This window comes from Coregonus lavaretus, assembly GCF_964263955.1.
Source record: "Coregonus lavaretus genome assembly, chromosome: 3".
Taxonomy (NCBI): Eukaryota; Metazoa; Chordata; class Actinopteri; order Salmoniformes; family Salmonidae; genus Coregonus; species Coregonus lavaretus.
This window is the reverse complement of record NC_139990.1, coordinates 45,607,510-45,627,249: the sequence shown is the minus strand read 5'-3', so window position 1 is coordinate 45,627,249 and position 19,740 is coordinate 45,607,510. Positions and strand designations below refer to the sequence as shown.

General features: G+C 41.7%; 1 protein-coding gene across 1 annotated transcript; it reads left to right on the top strand.

Annotated features, from left to right (window-relative positions):
- Window positions 1-8,340: 8,340 nt before the first annotated feature.
- Window positions 8,341-16,060, top strand: LOC311118554 (casein kinase II subunit alpha-like). The gene is made up of 15 exons (XM_084157643.1): window positions 8,341-8,396; window positions 9,124-9,220; window positions 9,457-9,533; window positions 9,785-9,913; window positions 10,057-10,168; window positions 10,294-10,395; window positions 11,205-11,255; window positions 11,367-11,426; window positions 11,751-11,834; window positions 12,368-12,478; window positions 12,700-12,801; window positions 13,189-13,289; window positions 13,727-13,875; window positions 14,386-14,475; window positions 14,808-16,060. Exons 4-15 carry the CDS (start codon window positions 9,813-9,815, stop codon window positions 14,912-14,914), a joined length of 1,170 nt encoding a protein of 389 aa, XP_084013769.1. The 5' UTR covers window positions 8,341-8,396; window positions 9,124-9,220; window positions 9,457-9,533; window positions 9,785-9,812; the 3' UTR covers window positions 14,915-16,060.
- The last annotated feature ends 3,680 nt before the right edge of the window (window positions 16,061-19,740 follow it).

The window sequence follows — 19,740 nt, the reverse complement described above, 5'->3', positions numbered from 1 at the left end:
TATCAGACGTTTTCAACTCAGCAATAAAAGCAAGGTCATTGTTTTTGGCCAGTGTATGACACATTGAACAATTAACTGGAAAAGCTTACTCGAGCAAATTGCTACAGTATATGCTGATATATGATCCTTGTTTAGTGTAAATGAGGCTTACCTTTCATTGGTACCATGAACACAACAGCAACTAGTGCCAGAACTGATAGAGAACACAGGGAGCTACGAGAACAATAAAAAACATTTTCAGTTGAATGCATTCAGTTGTACAATTGACTAGTTATCCCCCTTTACCTTCCCTTTTACACTTGAAACCCCACCTCTTTAAGGAATACCTGGGATAGGATAAAGTAATCCTTCTACCCCCCCCTTACCCCACCCCAAAGAAAGAAAATATATATATATATATTGTAAAGTGGTTATCCCACTGGCTATAAGGTGAATGCACCAATTTGTAAGTCGCTCTGGATAAGAGCGTCTGCTAAATGACATAAATGTAAATGTAAATGTAATTAAGAAGATAGTTGTACAGTGTTAAATCTAATGCTTTGCAAGACTAAGTCAAGACAATGCACAAAAATGTCAATTAAATGTAACATTATCTAAATGTTACGTTTTTATGAAGAATATATCAATCAAAGATGCCATGATGTAATAAATAAAAGTGACTTACAGCTTCATTGTGGGTCGAAGTCATCACATGAGTTCTCTATCTCTTTGCTAAAAGACCCATCAGAGGATTTATACCTGTCCTTCTAGCTGATTGGCCGGAACCACAGAGACAATAGACACAGACCCACTTCTATGAGATAGAATGGGGGCTGTGTCAGGTGTCTCTGCAGGAAACAGTGCATGACTGCGGGAACGTTTTTAAGATTGAGGAATCAGATGAGCATTTAAACAAAAAGGTTTACAGTTTACAAAGGACTAATTATAGTATCAGTCGACAAACAACTGACTGACTTAGAAGACAAAGACACCCAAGATGTGACTGTTCATTCAAGAGATGTACTAAACAAAGACCTTCTCTTTCTAGTCTATGTTGATTATAGGTGACTGGTTCCTGTGGTCAGTGATGCAAACAAAACATGCCTCTGGCATTTCCTTGTCATTGTTACAGCAATTTAGAAGAGGGTAGGCCTACGCAATGAGTGGATTGATTGATACCGCACTCTGAAAGTGTAGCATAAGCACATACACTGTGCGTACAAACCATTAGGAACACCTGCTCTTTATATGACATAGACTGAGCAGGTGAATCCAGGTGAAAGCTATGATCCCTTATTGATGTCACCTGAGACAGGTTAAAGAATAATGTTTAGGCCTTGAGACAATTGAGAAATGGATTTGTGTATGTGTGCCATTCAGATGGTGAATGGTCAAGACAAAATATTGAACTGGGTATGGTAGTAGGTGTTAGGTGCACCGGTTTGAGTGTGTCAAGAACTGCACCGCTGCTGGGTTTTTTCACACTCAACAGTTTCCCTTGTGTATCAAGAACGGTCCACCACCCAAAGGACATCCAGACAACTTGACACAACTGTGGGAAGCATTGGAGTCAACATTGGCCAGCATCCCTGTTGAACACTTTCGACACCTTGTAGAGTCCATTCCCCTGACAAATTGAGGCTGTTCTGAGGGCATAAGTGGGTGCAACTCAATATTAGGAAGGTGTTCCTAATGTTTTGTACACTCAGTGTATGTCGTCCCTTAACCATACTGACGAAAGATAATGTGTTTTCATTCTGTATTCAATATTTCTCTCTTTTCAAAGGCATTCTTCTTTGGTCGTTCAGAACAGCACCGTTTAATTGAAGGTTGAAAAACCCTCTGATACTGCCAATTACTTTAATGACTTTTTCATTGGCAAGATTAGAAAACGTAGGCATGACACGCCAACAACAAACTCTGAACCTTCATATCCATGCATATCTGCATTTGAATTCTGTAAAGTGAGTGTGGAAGAGGTGAAAAAATATGGCTGTCTATCAATGATGACAAACCACCTGGTACTGACGGCAACTTGAATAAAAAATGACTGAGGATGGTAGCAGACTATTGCCACTCCTATCTATCTAAGCCTACAGGAAAGTGTGTGCCTCAGGGCTGGAGGGAAGCAAAAGTCATTCCGATACCCAAGAATAGCAAAGCACCCTTTACTGGTTCAAATAGCCGACCAATCAGCCGTACAATGCTATTTCTGTTATGTGGGCAGCTTATCTCTCCCTTTTCTGTTTCCCTTCCTCCTTGTTTTGTCCCCTCTTTGTCTGTTGTATCTGTATGTGTGTTTGTCCCCATTATGTTGGTGCGTCTGCCGGTGTGTGTCTGGAGTGGATCGGGGGGCGTGCTAAGGTTCTGCCTCTCCTGTGCAGCTGCGGGTTGTTTCCAGTGATTCCTGCCTACGCAGCTGCATCCTATTCTCTCATCAACCTGCACTACTAATTCCTGGGCATGGCTCTCCACCGGCGCCAGATCGTTGTTCTTACTAGAGCGGTAACTTGGCTCACCAGTAGAGTTAAATTGTCTTTGTCTTCAGCCTGGCTCTTTACTCTCCTTAACCTGTCGTTTGTTTTGTCTTCAGTTCAGACATACCTCCCAACCTGCCTGCCTGCCTGCCTGCCTGCCTGCCTGCCTCAGCCTCTCCTTCCTCCGGAGCCGACTAGCCCACTCTGTTCCTTTTCTTCAGTTGTTTTTGGACTAAGACAAATTGAACTTTTATTTAAATAATTTTTGTTTCTTCCACTCCCTTAGTCGTGTTTTGTTTCTCTGAGTGCTGGGTTTAACCATAGCCTAACAATTTCACAGTAAAAATACATTAACAACAGACTTTCAAGACACTTATAGGGAAGGGCACTCAACATGTACGGCCCTGACACAAATGACTGATGATTGGCTGAAAGAAACTGATAATAAGAAGATTGTGGGAGCTGTTTTGTTAGACTTCCGTGCAGCTTTTGACATTATTGATCATAATATACTGCTGAAAAACATACGTGTTATGGCTTTACATCCCCTGCTATATCGTGGATTGAGAGCTACCTATCGAACAGAACACAGAGGGTTTTCTTTAATGGAAGCCTCTGTAGCATAAACAGGTAGAGTGTGGTATACCTCAAGGCAGCTGTCTTGGTCCTTTACTGTTTTTGATTTTTACTAACGATCTACCACTAGCCTTGAGTAAAGCCTGTGTGTCTATGTATGCTGGTGACTCAATGTTATACATGTCAGCTACCACAGCAAGTGAAATCACCGCAACACTTAACAAAGAGCTGCAGTCAGTTTTAAAATGGGTGGCTAGTAATAAGATAGTCCTAAATATATCAAAAACTAAAAGCATTGTATTTGGGACAAATCATTTACTAAACCCTAAACCGCAACTAAGTCTTGTAATTAATAATATGGCAATTGAGCAAGTTGAGGAGACTAAACTGCTTGGTGTAACCCTAGATTGTAAACTGACATGGTCAAAACATATTGATGCAACAGTTTCTAAGATGGGGAGAGGTACTGTATGTCCGTGATACAGTGTTGCTATGCTTTCTTGACATCACAATCAACCAAACAAGTCCGACAGGCCCTACAGATGTAGGGTCTTAATTTGATCACCTTGTTGCAGGATAACTTTTCTGCAATGCAGGACATTTAAATATTGTAGTGTATTTGAGGTTTAAAAGGCTTCTGTAGTTTGTAATTTCCACTTTGAAATTCCAAACTTGATTTTCCCTTAAGAAAAATGTATCAACCCCTACAAAAATGTCCATCAATTATTATTATAATAATAATTTACATTTTCTGTTGCTGCAGGATTAATTTCCTGCTGTAGAAAACGGGCTCAAATTAAGATCCTACATCTGTGGTTTTATCACACTTGGACTGCTGCCCAGTTACAGTATATGGTCAAGTGCTGCAAAGACGGACATAGGCAAAGTTTTTAAACTTTGTTTCCATTGAACATGCCATACAAATAAAGGCATTTAAATTAATTATATCAAGAGTGCCTTGGTCCTCCTTTCTCCTTAAATGGCTGAGGGCTAATATCAAGAACATGCATGCCAATTTCTCCTGACTCAAAGTAGAGGAGAGATTGACTGCATCACTACTTGTTTAGTGAGAGGTATTGAAGTGCTGAAAGCACTAAACTGTCTGTTCAAACAGCTAACACAGCTCAGACACCCATATATACCCCACAAGAAATGCCACCAGTGGTCTCTTCACAGTCCCTAAGTCCAGAACAGAGGCTGGGAAACACACAGTACTACGTAGAGCCATGACTACATGGAACTCTATTCCACATCAGGTAATTCAAGCTAGCAGTAAAATCAGATTTTTAAAAACCTGATAAAACAACACCTCATGACACAATGCGGACTGTGAAAAGACACACACTCACACACTCACACACACACACACACACACACACATACAAACACTCTACACACACCCACACTTCGTAATATTGTATTGTTGTAATATTGTACATTTTATATTATACATTTGTAAAGGTGGAGCAGTGTAAATGTGTATAGTGTACAATGTATTGTGTGATGTGTTGTTTTATTTATGATAGACTATTGTTTTGTTGTGATGTATTGTTTTGTTACTGTTTGGACCCCAGGAAGAGTAGCGGCTGCCTTGGCAGCAGCTAATGGGGATCCTAATCAAATACTAAATACTCATATTTTGGAGTTATGCATCATAGTTAGATGTCCATGGGTCCGGAACATCATACATACCTGGGGTGCATTCAGTTACATTCAACCGTTGCTAGGTAGCGTGTCTGTTTGTACTGAACAACCCGTTTCCTCAAAACGTTCTTCAACATTCTTGAACAGACTTTGAGGTACGCTTGCTCCGTTTGGAGGGTGTGGTGGGGTGTGGCTTGAAGCAATGAGGGACGAAAGGGCAGTGGAGCGTTCCCCAACCCACAACCCAACCCCTCCCCGTTTTTCAATTGGTCGTTCAGAGCAGCACCGTTTCCGTTGTGTGTTGTCCCTGTCTGGAACATCATTGGTCTTGTCCCAGTGAGAACACAGATTTATATTGGGTAAAAGAACTAAGGAGGAAGTACGACCATAGTCAATCAATCAACAATAATAATTTTAGTACAAATGTTTTTCTTTAACTTACAATCTGTAGAGAGCGATTAGATAGGTTCAGAATTTATGTGAAACATCACAGCACAGTTGAAAAATATATGGTACATGGAAATCATAAGAGGGCGGTTTATGGAGATAGGTGTGATGGACTGAGAGTAGCTGAGCGGTGGGTTTAAAAGCTCATGTTCTATAATAGTTATGACTGAAAACACGATTTATAACGTATAAGTACTATCTATATAGATGTAATGTATATCAAAATATCAAATGCCATGTAAAATGTGTGTAGGATGTACATGTAACAACAAAAGAAAAAGATGTAAAAACAAAGTTTGTTTGTCTTCCGAAGAGGGTGTGGAGGGGGTGGATGGGCCCAAAAAATGAAATAAAAAAGTAAGATGTGAAAGTGTAAGTATATACACCACCCCCTATCTAGTGTCAAAACTTCTGGCATGAGGTGCACAGTGAAAAAAATATATTAAATATGTTTAATATAATTAGGATTTGACAGAATTTGTCCAAGTGGATAGCGCCGCAAATCTGTCAGAGGAGGGGCAGATGGGGAGAGAGAACACGAGAAAGGAGCATTCTAGAGTGCTGGGTTAACTTCACCTGGGAAAGATGAGGTGTGCTATGTTATGTTGGCCCATCTTAGTGATGAGGCACTGGATAAGGTATTGGTGTTGTACAACAGAGTGTGGGAGGAGGGGAAACTACCATGCAGTTGGAAGGAGGCAGTAGTGGTACCAATCCGGAAGCCTGGGAAGGATCCAACGAAGCCAACAAGCTATCAGCCAATAGCTTTAACATCACATGTATGTAAGGTTATGGAACGTATGATTACGGAGAGGCTAACTTACTTCCTGGAGAGCAGAGGGCTAGTATCGCCACATCAGAGTGGGTTCAGGAAGGGTAGGGAAACTATGGATCCAGTGCTCTGCTTAGAAGCAGAGGTCAGGAAGGCTCAGGTGAACAAGGAGACTGTTGTAGCTGTCTTTATTGATGTGGAGAAGGCGTATGATATGATGTGCATCAAGCTTGATATTATGGGGGTAGGAGGAAGAACGTACAACTGGATAAAGGATTTCCTGTTTGGAAGGTCTATCCAGGTGAGGGTGGGGAAGTCTTTATCAGGCAGTTACTTGGTGGATAACGGTACACCACAGAGGAGCGGGATTAGTCCTCTGTTGTTCTCAATCATGATCAATGATATTTACTCTCAGGTACAGCCGGATATAGGGAGGTCGTTATTTGCAGATGATGGGGCCCTATGGAAGAGGGGAAGAAATGTGCCATACATAGTCAGGAAGGTACAGGAAGCAAGTGATGAGGTAGAGCGGTGGGCATTAATGTGGGGATTCAGGTTCTCTGTAGAGAAAACTCAAACAGTGTTCTTTACCAGGAGGAAGGTGGGAGATTAGGTATACTTGAGGTTATCGGGGAGAAACTTGGAGAGGGTGGGGGCCTTCAGGTTCCTTGGGGTATACATTGATACTAGACTGACCTGGGCATAACACATTGAGAGAGTGGTGGGAAAGTGTAAGAAGGTGCTAAATGTGATGTGCTGTCTGACAGGGAAGGAGTGGGGGGCTGGGCATTCCTCATTGAAGATCATGTACGTTGCATTGATCCGATCTGTAATAGACTATGGCAGTATAGCATATGGTTTGGCAGCCCGGACCTCACTGGAAAGGCTAGATGTCATACAGGGGCAAGGACTCAGAATATGTAGTGGGGTGTTTCGGACGTCCCCAGTGGCTGCATTACAGGTGGAGATGGGGGATATGCCATTGCAGATTAGGAGACAGCAGCTGGCAATGAATTATTGGGTCAACCTACAAGGACATGGGGTGTCTCATCCTGCGAAAGGGATTTTACAGGCATGCTGGGAACATGAGCGAAGACAGAACACAAGCTTTGGGTGGGTGGGTAATACCCAGGCGAAGGAGATGGGACTATATGGAAGGGAGTTTAGTCCAACGGTAGTTATTCCTGTAAATCAACAATGGCTACTCCCACCTCCAGTAGTTGATCTAGAAGTGTTGGAGAGACTACAAAAAGATAGGGAGGGTGTTGATCCATCTGATTTCTTTAAGAGACGTCTGGAAACTGTGTATCAGGATTTTGTGGCCATTTACACAGATGGTTCAAAAGATCCAAAGACAGGACGTACTGGGTCAGCATTTGTAGTGCAGGAATGTGGGGTGGAAGTCAGGAAACGTATTACAGATAATCTAGCTGTATATACGGCGGAGCTGATGGCCATACTGTTGGCCTTGCAGTGGGTGGAGGAAGTCAAACAAGACAGAGTAGTTATTTGCTCTGATTCATGTGCAGTGTTAATGAGTATGCTTTATGAGATGCTACAAACCCATGGCAGGATTAAACAGATGGGTATTCAGATAAGATTTACTTGGGTCCCAGCCAATGTCGGGATGGAGGGGAACGAGGCAGTAGATGAACAGGCTAAACAAGCACTTAATAGTGGGGATGTTGATGTTGAAGTTTCAATGAGCAACGCAGAGGCAAAAAGACTGATATATACAGTGATGGTGCAGAGATGGCAGGAGCAGTGGAATAGAGATAATAAGGGAAGGCATTTATTTCAAGTACAGAGGAAAGTCGGGGAGCGGAGGACGGCAGGAAGGGACAGAAGAGAAGAGGCTATTTTTACTAGATTAAGGGCGGGACACAGCCAGTTGAATAAGATATTAAATGTGATAGGAAAGCATCCAACAGGAAAGTGTGATTATTGTCAGGAAACAGAGACCATGGAGCATGTATTGCTACAGTGTGGGCAGTATCAGAGGGAAAGAGAGAGGATGAGATCTAGTATGAGGGAGAAGGGGATACAGGAAATTAGTTTAAAGAGTATATTGAGTAGAACGTCATTAGATATAGTCTCAAATATTTTGTTATCTTTTTTAAGAGCAACGGGGCTGGCAGGTAGGATTTAGTTTCTCCCTGTCTCTGGCCCATACTCCAGTACAGTAGGTGGCGGTAATGCACCATAACGTTGGATGCCAACCGCCAATAAACCCCACTGAAGAAGAAGAAGAAGAAGAAGAAGAAGAAGAAGAAGAAGAAGAAGAAGAAGAAGAAGAAGAAGAAGAAGAAGAAGAAGAAGAGACACAGAGTTTCTCACATTTAACCACTAGGTGTCAGTAAAGGTTTTCAGAGAAGTACAGCCTCATGTTTTCGCTCTCCCATTTTCCACACAAAGAAAGCACAGCGCCCCTCACAGGAATGGAGGTGCACATTGCCGCTAAACCAAGCATCGCCATATTGATATCCCAACAACGTTGAGAGGTAATACACATTAGCTTATTTAGCTACGTAAAAGGGGCATTGTTTTGAGTCAACTTTGTATGTTATTGCATATAAGACTAATACTCTTAAAGCATACATAAGTCTGTTTAGCTTTACTACCATTAGCTAACAAGGTAGCCCACAGAATGTTAGCTAAGGCGTTGTCAGCCAGTTGCCTCGCTAACGCTATGTAATCCCATGTCACTTTTTTTGCTTCTGAAAACAAATACTATTTTGTAGCTTGCGGTAGCTAGCAATCTTCAACATATGTACGTCAGCTAATACTATTTACTGATTTACTAACATTTATAGATGAATACCTGCCCAGCAATTAATGTTTCGTGTATATAACTATAGCTAACATTTGCTTGTTAGTTAGCTAGCCGAGTAGTCCATCCGGTTTTGATGTGGTGGAGTTAAACATGGAAGCAGCTAGCGCGAGCTAGTTGGCTACCTGTGCAGGCCATGGCTCGTGCGTGTGTGACTGTCGCGAGGGAGTTTCACCAAAGATAATAAAACCGCGTGGGTCCCAGCCGGACAGTGTTTATCATAATGTAACTGCTTTGTGCACCGCAGATGTTGACACTTGACAGACCGCTACATAATACCATAGAAATAAAGAAAGATCGTAAGTAGTGACAGGTTTTTGAGTCAAGGCAGAGAGGTTGAGTTGAGACTCTTTGGCCAGGTATTGTACTAAATGAATCACATGTATGTCTTCCAACAGGGCATATGACAGTGGGAATCCTAGTGATGACTCTACTGTGCCCAGTGCCCCCTGATTAGACTGGTTGGATGTCCTCCTTAACAACTACAACAATTAGGTTTGTTGATTTTAGCTAGCTATTGTCTTAGAACACTTGAACCAGTAAAACTTTGACAAGTATAGCTCCGGTTTCCCGAACACAGATTAATTTAGTGGATAATATCCATAGAGCATGCTTTTTAGTCCAGGACTGGTCTTAATCTGTGTCTGGGAAACCTGTCCATATCATGATGGCTACCTGACCAAAATATGTAGCTATCCAACTAACATCTTCTTGTGTGTTTTATCCTGCAGCCTCTCTACCAAACCAACGTAGCATCAGCTCTGCAGCGACCCCACCTGTCACCTGCAGCTTGGAGGAAACCTCCAAGGTACCATTCACACTGTGATCAATCATTCACACGGTGATCAATCACACTGTCATATAGGCTTTCTGTACCAAGTCAAGCGAGACAGCAGTCAAATACCTGATGCCAAACAGAATGATTCATTAGTCTACATTACTTTGAATCAGTCACATAATTCTCCATCTATGGTTATAGATATTTCTTATATATGGATCTGCCTTGATATCATGTTTATGTTTTTATTATAATAGATGTATCTATTTTCTATGTCCCAGGTGATCCAGAGAACATCCTGTGTATAATATGTCCGGCTCTGTCCCAAGCCGCTCTCGAGTGTACCCTGATGTAAACACACAGAGGCCTCGGGAGTACTGGGACTACGAGTCCCATGTGGTGGAATGGGGGTACGTAGTGTGTGTGTGTGGTTCAAAAGCTCAACACATTATTTTCTGTTGCATGTTCTGGTATGTGTATTAGATTGTAGTTGGTGTTACCTAGCTGAAATTGTCAAGCCATCACATTGCTTGCCACTTCTCTGACTATGTAGGAACCAAGATGACTACCAGCTGGTGCGCAAACTAGGACGAGGCAAATACAGTGAGGTGTTTGAAGCCATAAATATCACCAACAATGAGAAGGTTGTTGTCAAAATACTCAAGGTTGGTACCATATTCATTGAATAGAATTTAGTATTGGCATTTTGTCCCCTAACTCAAATTTCTCTCATCTACAAAGAGACGTGCTGTATGAAGTCCTGATGGTATTTTGTTATGTTTGTCCATAGCCTGTCAAAAAGAAGAAAATCAAGAGAGAAATCAAGATTCTGGAGAACTTGCGAGGCGGTCCCAACATCATCTCACTGTTAGACATTGTCAAGGATCCTGTGGTGAGTAGAGCTCATGATCCTCTTTTCTGTAAGTCTGTCATTGATCACATCCTAGTGAAGTGTAAATCATGACACAACCACATGCCCATTTTTTTTGGTGCCTTTTTTACAATGGCTGTTGCTCAATCACTAAGCAGAAACAATGTGGTTCATATTCAGCTACCCCATCCAGAGTTTCCCCTAGGATTTTATCCAGCAGCGGTGGCAAAGTTAGCAGGGGTGAGGGGGCGTGGCCAATGGCGCTGTTTTAGAAGCCCTCCTCTTGGCCGCTTAGACAAAATGTTGCTGTTTTAAAGCTAATTTCCTACAATTCTACATATATTTCTATGGGGCATAGAGAACATTTTACAGTTTTAAAGCTAGTTTCCTGAAATGATACACATTTTGTCATTGGGCTGAGAGAACAATTGCAGTTTCAATGCTAATTTCCTGCAATTCTACACATTTTGCTTATTCCTTGTTCTTATGCTAAATGAATTGACTCAAACATTATAACAAAATCAATGCCATGACATTTTTTGAATTTTTTATTGTCCCTGACGGTCTAGTTTTTATTTTGGTGATTGTTAGTTCTCAAAGATGATCTTATTTAAAAAATATATTGCTCCATTATCATTTCTACTTTATATCTGGTTTTAGTCATTTGAGTTTACACTGAAAACGTTTTACTATCCCACATTTTTATTTTTTTGTGGCGGCCACGATTTAGCAGTGGCGGTGCACCTCTGCTAAATGCATATAGGGGAAACACTGCCATCCTTGTGTGTACTCTGGTTGAGTGAGTGATTGTAGTTATTATGTCTTCTCAGTCTCGAACTCCCGCGCTGGTTTTTGAGCATGTAAACAACACCGATTTCAAGGTGAGGAGAGAAACAAGGTTCATCTGTCTGTACAGAATTCTAATTAACGTTACATTCTGAACCAATGTCCAGCCATCTCATTTTGATAGATTTTTTTTCTCTGTATTTCAGCAACTGTATCAAACTTTATCGGACTTCGACATACGGTTCTACATGTTTGAAATCTTGAAGGTAAGGGATGGTTTCAAAAAACAAATAAAGCAACACATCACAACGCCTCTCCCCGATGTGACCTACTTGTTGTGTGTATGTACTGACATGTATGTGTAACTAATAGATGCACACACGTTACATGTTAATGTTTTTAAATGTATGTAAAGTATTTTGTCTGTAATGTCTTTTTCGTTATGTGTTAGACCCCAGTAAGACTAGCTGTCGCCATTGGCTTCGGCTAATGGGGGTCTTAATAAATCAAATCAAATCTCAGATGCCAATGATACATCTCGCATTTAGACTACTGTTAGTTTAAACCATGACCTAATTGTTTATTCTCAGGCCCTTGACTACTGTCACAGTATGGGGATCATGCACAGAGATGTCAAGCCACACAATGTGATGATTGATCATGAACACAGAAAGGTATGGATTCCCTCTCCCACTTTCATTCATTGTTACTATAGATGCTATCACTACCATAACTCTGGCACCCCAATGGTGGAACAAGCTCCCTCACGACGCCAGAACAGCGGAGTCACTCACCACCTTCCGGAGACACTTGAAACCCCACCTCTTTAAGGAATACCTGGGATAGGATAAAGTAATCCTTCTACCCCACCTTACCCCACCCCAAAGAAAAAAAAAAGAAGAAAAAAAACATATTGTAAAGTGGTTATCCCACTGGCTATAAGGTGAATGCACCAATTTGTAAGTCACTCTGGATAAGAGCGTCTGCTAAATGACATAAATGTATAACTAACCAGCTGACTTTGTTAGCTGTTTTTGTTTCCTTATGGTTGCTTATTGTAAAGCGTCTTTGGGATTTAGAAAAGCCCTATATAAGACCTGTGTATTAATATTGTTATTATCATAGAATTAGGAATTAGAACTCAGAATTAGGAATTAGAACTTATTATGAACTCCAAACACAAGCAATAATGGGTGTTTTCTTGTAGCTCCGCCTGATCGACTGGGGCTTGGCAGAGTTCTACCACCCTAACCAGGAATACAATGTGAGAGTGGCCTCGCGCTACTTCAAAGGACCTGAGCTGCTGGTAGACTACCAGGTGAGACCACTCAATACAGTCTGAGAAGACTAGTTATAAACATGAAACTAACTAGGCTAGGTCTAGTTGGCCACAAATCTATAGTAGCATGTTGTTAATGTAGTTATAATAATGTAGTTATAAGCTGGTATAGTAATGTAGTCATTGTTGTTTTAAGCACGACTCTCTCTCTCTCTCCCTCGCTCTCTCTTCCTCTCTCCTTCCCTCTCTCTTTATTTCAGATGTATGATTACAGTTTAGACATGTGGAGTTTGGGCTGTATGTTGGCCAGCATGATCTTCAGGAAGGAGCCTTTCTTCCACGGACACGACAACTACGACCAGGTAGAATTGTCTCTCATGGTGCTGATCACAACGTCTTGATATTGAATCCTGATGCTACAGCACTGATTGTAACTATCAAGTGGATGTCTTGTTGCTCTCTTTGTTGCAACTTTCTGTAGGATTACAAGGAAGTATTTTGGTTTGTCTCCAATCAGGAGAGAATAATTGAGTCTCTCGTAGTGTTGATGAACAACCATCAAACAATGTCTTGATCATGATGATGCTACGGTCTTTACAACAAGGCTGATGTTTGCTGTTTAGTGCATATCTCTAGCTCTCTTACTTGACTGCCAGTTGAATTCCAGATTTCTGTATATGCTTACAAGTAGGCCCTAGGCTTTTGTTTAGTTTGTCTTCTCTCTAAAATGTTATATTTCTGTTTTACAGCTCGTACGGATTGCTAAAGTCCTTGGCACAGAGGACTTGTATGACTACATCGACAAGTACAACATTGAACTAGACTCACGGTTTAATGACATTCTGGGCAGGTGAGAATAACCAACATTTCATTGTCAGATTACTTCAACAGAACTGGACTGCAGAATGTATTACTGAATGGTCCAAATACACAATGTGAATGTCAATTTATACCTGACCCCTGCCTTGAGTAATTCAGGTTATTAATGCCCAGATTATTGACCCATAGAAACAGAAAGAGTTGAACGGCAAAAGCCCCTCAGACCATGATAATTTGACAGTGCACTCATGGGTACAGTCAGTATGGCTACCAGTCCACACACAATGGAACGTTGACTTGAAGGAGCTTGTCTCTTTCTATCTATTGATTTGACTTTTTCCTTGTTTTGTCTCCTTTTCCTCCATACTTCTTTGTAAAGTGTCTTGAGAGAACTTTGTGAATCTACACTCTGAATAAATGTTGACTTGATTTTATGTATTGACATCTCTCTCCTGGTCCATTCTCCAGACACTCCCGTAAGAGGTGGGAGAGGTTTGTGCACAGTGAGAACCAGCACCTGGTGAGCACCGAGGCACTGGACTTCCTGGACAAGCTGCTGCGTTACGACCACAACGCCCGCCTCACCGCCCGGGAGGCCATGGAACACCCATACTTCTGTGAGTTTCCCCTCAACCTCCACTCAGATTTCTAGATATAAGCCTGCTGCATAAGACACCAAACTGAATGTTTAAGTGCTATAACCCTCAGATTGATCTTAATATTATTATGGTGCTCAATACAATAAACTGTTCGGAAATCACTTCTGTAGTTAGAAACCGATATTAGCATTCCTGCAACATTATTTTGTTGAAATTTGGTTTCTCGGTTGTGTCTCAGTTGAGTGAGCCGCCTTGAAGCTTGACTGGTTAGGGTCAAGAAGATCATTCTGAGAGAGATAACGAGAGAGTTGATCAGAGACGGCACGCTCAAGTGTTCTGGAAAGGAAAGAAAAGAAAGAAGGGATCTGGTTTGTTGTTCTTGACGTCAGAGAGGTTAAGTGTTATCATAGATGTCTGTGGATTATGTTAATGAGTGTTGATTTAGAAGACGTCTGATTGTCTGTCTCGCTCTCGCTCTTTTCTCTCCTCTCTCTCTCTTTTCTCTCCTCTCACTCTCTCTGGTGCCAGACCCCATTGTTAAAGATCAGGGAAGGGGCAGCACTCCTGGCGGAATGGTTGCCAGCTCCACTCCAGTCAGCTCTTCCAGTATGATGGCAGGTAAGTCATCCAGCACTGCATTCTGAGGCCTGTAGGGCTATGGTCAAAAGTAGTGCACTATTTAGAGTATAGGGTGCCATTCAGGACGTAACCTCTGTGTCTCAACTCCCGGGAAAGATGTGCTGTTATTGTTATTCTTTGAACATTTTACATTGATTGAATGGTTTCCCAACACCACAGTTTTATTTGTGGAAATGACAATTTCTTACATTTCTCTCTCCCTCAGTAGTCCTCCTGACCATAGATCACACTGCCCTCTTCTTTGACTTCCTGTCAGTAAGTGTTCTGACAGTAGGAGTCACTGGTGAGAATGTGTCCATTATCTCTTCTAGGCATCACCTCCACAAAGCCACTGGCTAACATCGCTGGATCACCGGTTATCTCTGCCCCCAACACTCTGGCCCCACAAGTCCCAGCAGCCGCCGGGGTACAGCCCTGAAACAACCACCTCCCAGCGGCCGCCGGGGCACAGCCCTGAAACAACCACCTCCTCCCAGCGGCCGCCGGGGCACATCCCCCCCCTGAAACCACCTCCTCCCAGCGGGCGCCGTGGCACATCCCCCCCGAAACCACCACCACCTCCTCCCAGCAGCCGCCAGGGCACAGCCCTGAAACCACCTCCTCCTCCTCCCAGCAGCCGCTGGGGCACGGCCCTGAAACCACTTCCTTCTCCTCCCAGCTGCTGCCAGGGTAGAGCCCTGAAACCACCACCACCTCCTCCCAGCGGCTGCCGGGGCACAGCCCTGAAACCACCACCTCCTCCCAGCGGCCGCCAGGGCACAGCCCTGAAACAACCACCTCCTCATGGGACCTCCTCACCTGTGTTTGTTTGGTCCCGTGGTTCGGTTCAGCCCACCCCACCCTCTACTATGTGTTGGCCTGGCCCATGGGTTTCCTTTTTATTACGTTGAGAAGAATGACGGAGAAAATATGTTGAAATTGCTTTTCCCTGTTCAGTTATATTTTGAGATCTGGACTTGACAGAATTGTTTTATTGTCGCACATGTCTGGATGATTGAAAGTAGTAAATAACTTTCATGGGGTGTGTTATTTCACAAAATGCCAGTGGTCTAGGAATTCTAACACAATGTAGACATGATGAAGAACAGAATGGATAATAACATTAATTTTTTATGTCCCAAATATACAGTCTAGCTTGAAACAGTTTGTTTGGGGATTCCTGCTGTTGCAATACACTGAACCTGTAGACAACTTCCCAAAACGAGACAGGATTCTCTGATGTAGCCCCCACTTGGCAGTGTTGGATAGTTGCGCACACACTACTGTTAAGTGCAGAAGCTACCGGTGTTTTGAAGTTGTTAGAAGCTATCATACTTGTATCTGTAGATTCTCTACAGTGACTTGTCAGGTTGCACGCACCAAATGCTGACTATCACAGGGTCAATAGTTTGCCAATTTGGTGTTACTTTTACTTCTGAATACATGTTTTGTTTTTTAATGCAGTCTCTTACGCATGATTTTGATTACATAGACAATTTTGTAACTTTTTGTTTTTATGTTGGGAGGAGTCTTATCACTTGCAAAAAAATAATCTACTTCATAAATAAACAATTTTAAACAGGCAGGTATGAGTATTCCTTTAGCATTGTATGTTGTCCATTCTTTCTGTGAAGTGTACAGACATTGATGCTGTAGGAAACCCTGGCAAATATATGCACAGTTAGATGGGTGTAAAAGCAACACAGACAGATTAATTTATTTCAACTAACCCAGCCTAACGTAGTATGTAATGGAGTCTAAACCAGTAATGCCAATGGAATTTGAAAAATATGTAAATTGTAAAATATCAAATAGTTCGGACCTTGCAAACAAATTGAACTGAGAATGAGTACTTTGGTGTTCGAGTGCGAGAAAGGGTCATTCATTGTGTTACACGGTTTTGCCCATTATTTGTCTCGAGGAAAAAAGCCTAAGAATTCTGTTTCCCACACAACAGTACTACACACAGCATTGTTGCATGGTGCCCTATCGCAACCTTCCTTTGAACCTACAGGCAGGTCTTTTATTCTGTTCTATGATTTCAGGTCTTTATTTTGTGCAGTTGAAGTAATTGAGATAAAAAAAAAAAAAAGGATATAGCTAAATCAAATACACTATTGTCCTAAAATATATTATATTGTTTTGGGGGGGGGGGTTGGGAATCTGTAATTGATTGAATAGCCTATAATTTTTGGTAATTGCCTAAATGTTCTGGTACCAACGAAAAGTCTAGCTATATCACTGAGTACAAACAGTGTATGCACCAATGATGAGATGTAAGCCCTTGATTGCTGATGTTATGTATTGGCCAATAAGAGGCTTTGAAACCACCGGTCGGCCATATTGACACTCCCCAGTAGGAGCAGTCCTCTGTAGGAATGAATGGAATTCTACAATATTTCAATTAAACGTTTCAAGGACAAAATAGCATGTATTTAAGTATTTTCTTCTTGTAGTGGGGACAGTGACATTACTCTAAAATATACTTTATACTTTATGGAAAATGTTTTAATATATTTTTTCATTTTGTATTATGTTTAGCTAACATATAATATAAAGTATGCATTAAGGTGTCTGTAATAGAATACACGTGTCAAAAACGAATGTAGACATTAATAAATGCATTTCTATAGCTTCCTAAATATATTTTACATTGAAGGAGTACCAAGATGGCTGCGCGGTGGCTTCAATACAGCGCCCCGTTAGTCATCCAGAGTTTATACACATCATTGGTATGCACATTGCACACATTCAGTGGCAACATTTTACGTCAGCTAGTGCTCATGTTAACATTTTACAGTTTTTTCCAACTGCTTACACACAAAATCTTTTCATGTCACACGATTTTTGAAACCTCTCACTCAAAGTGCAAAGCTACACACAAAATCTCCAAAACCATAAGCTTTTGCCTTTTACTCAGTTGTCAATTGCATAAAACACTTTTTTCAAAACACTACACACAATTCTCTACCTAAAACACAAAAATCTAACAGGAAGTGACTTGCTTTCCTTTTCCAAACAAAACCAATCAAAATGCTACACTTATTCACCAGGTCAAACACATTCTCCTCACATGTTCAAACACTAATTGCTTAACTGATCACTAACCAATCACTGCTTTACTGTAGTATAGGACTGTTTTGAACAATGGATGCCAACAATGGACAGAGAGCAAGAGGAGTAGGAGGGAGAGGGAGGGGACAACAACGAGGACAAATTCAAAGACGAATAGTTGGAAGAGGAGGAGTAGGAGGTAGAATAGTTGGAAGAGGAGGAGTAGGAGGTAGAGGAAGAGGGCAAAGAAGAGAATGAAGGAGAGCCATCTCTGATGAGATTAGGGCAACACTTGTTGATCATGTGATCAACCACCGGTTTGACCATGAGAGAGGCTGGACTGAGAGTCCAGCCCAACTTGAGTCGATTTACAGTGGCGTCCATAATTCGAACCTTCAGAAATGAGAGCAGGAATGCAACTATCTAATTACTATTTTAGCATTACAGTAATGTACTGTAAAATACGTATGACTGCATAGTATTGCATAAACATTTGTAACTCTAAGCCATCCATTTACTGCACTGCATTGAATGAATGAGGTTGGTTATCATGCTGTACTACATTTTTGTGTACATTGTTTACAGTTCCTATGCTGAACACATACTGTGTTTTTATTCTGTACAGAGTGGAAAGGCAAAGACATCATGGAGGACGAGGACGCTTGTTTGCAGATGTACAAGAGACTGCAATTATAAATATGGTTTTGGCCAACAATGCAATTAGGATTTGAGAGATAAGAGAGCATATCTTGAATAATGACACCATATTTAACAACATCAGTGCTTTAAGCCTGTCGACCATACAACGCATCCTCCAATGGCACCAAGTGATGATGAAACAACTTTACAAGATGCCATTTGAGAGAAACTCTGACAGAGTCAAGAATCTGTGACATGCCTTTGTAGAGGTATGTATGCAACACTACTTCCAGTACTTCAGACATACCATATTTACTCATCTGTATATCATTTTGTCTGTTACAGAGAGTATTGGAGATGGATGCCCATGTCCATTTATTTATGTGGATGAGGTTGGCTTCAACCTCACCAAAACCAGGCGCCGCGGAATAAATGTAATAGGACAGAGGGCAATTACCAATGTCCCTGGACAGCGTGGGGGTAATATAACTATGTGTCCTCCATCACAATGCCACACTGGGTCCGTACAACACCGGCCATATCCTCACTTTTCTGGGTGCAATTTACACAATGCTTGTCCCTGATCCATATCAGGAGCCTGCTAGATTTGTGGTTATATGGGACAATGTTAGTTTTCACCGGGCTGTTCTGGTCCAAAACTGGTTTGCCACCCATCCACAATTTGTAGTTTTGTACCTACCCCCATATTCACCTATTCTAAATCCCATAGAGGAATTCTTCTCAGCCTGGCGCTAGAAAGTGTATGATTGCCAACCCTATGCCCGCGTGCCGCTTCTCCAGGCAATGGAGGACGCATTTGGGGACATAGAGGTTGCCTCTGTCCAAGGTTGGATACGCCATGCTAGGAGATACTTCCCTCGATGTTTGGCAAGAGAAAACGTATCTTGTGATGTGGACGAAGTATTGTGGCCAGACCCAGCCCGGAGAAGAGATGAAGCGTAATTATCCCCCCCTACCATTTCCTGGACTGCACCCCCGGGACCCCCCACACACAATTGTGTTCTTTACTGTATTCTAAAGAATATACTTTTGGTTTACATATGTTTATGGTTTTGTTGTATGCTACTGTATACAACAGTAATGTTTGGCCTAATAAATATTTTCTGTTTCTACATTGCATTGGTGTTTACAGTGTACTTGTTACCCCTCTCAGCAGATTACTTTCACTGTAGGACATTGTATTGAAATGTATATATAAGGCTATGAAAGACCAAAGAGCTTTAGATTTAGAACAACAGTGTTTACATGGTATATCCAAAATGTACTATTATGAAAGTAGTGTTTGCCATTTGATGCAAATGCTTCATTCTGACATGTGTTTATGGCATTTTGAATGAAGTGTTACATTTTGAAGGAGATGTGAGGCATTTTGCATTTTGTGTGTGCAGTTTTGGGAATTGTGTGTAGAGTTTTGAAAAAAGGCGACATAGTTTTGAAAACGTGTGTAAGCAGTTGGAAAAAACTGTAAATCAACTACAGTTACATTGTTGTCACTCAGTGAGGGTGTATGCGCGAGATGAGGTCGCCTCCCGGGGCGGGGCGTCACTGGTT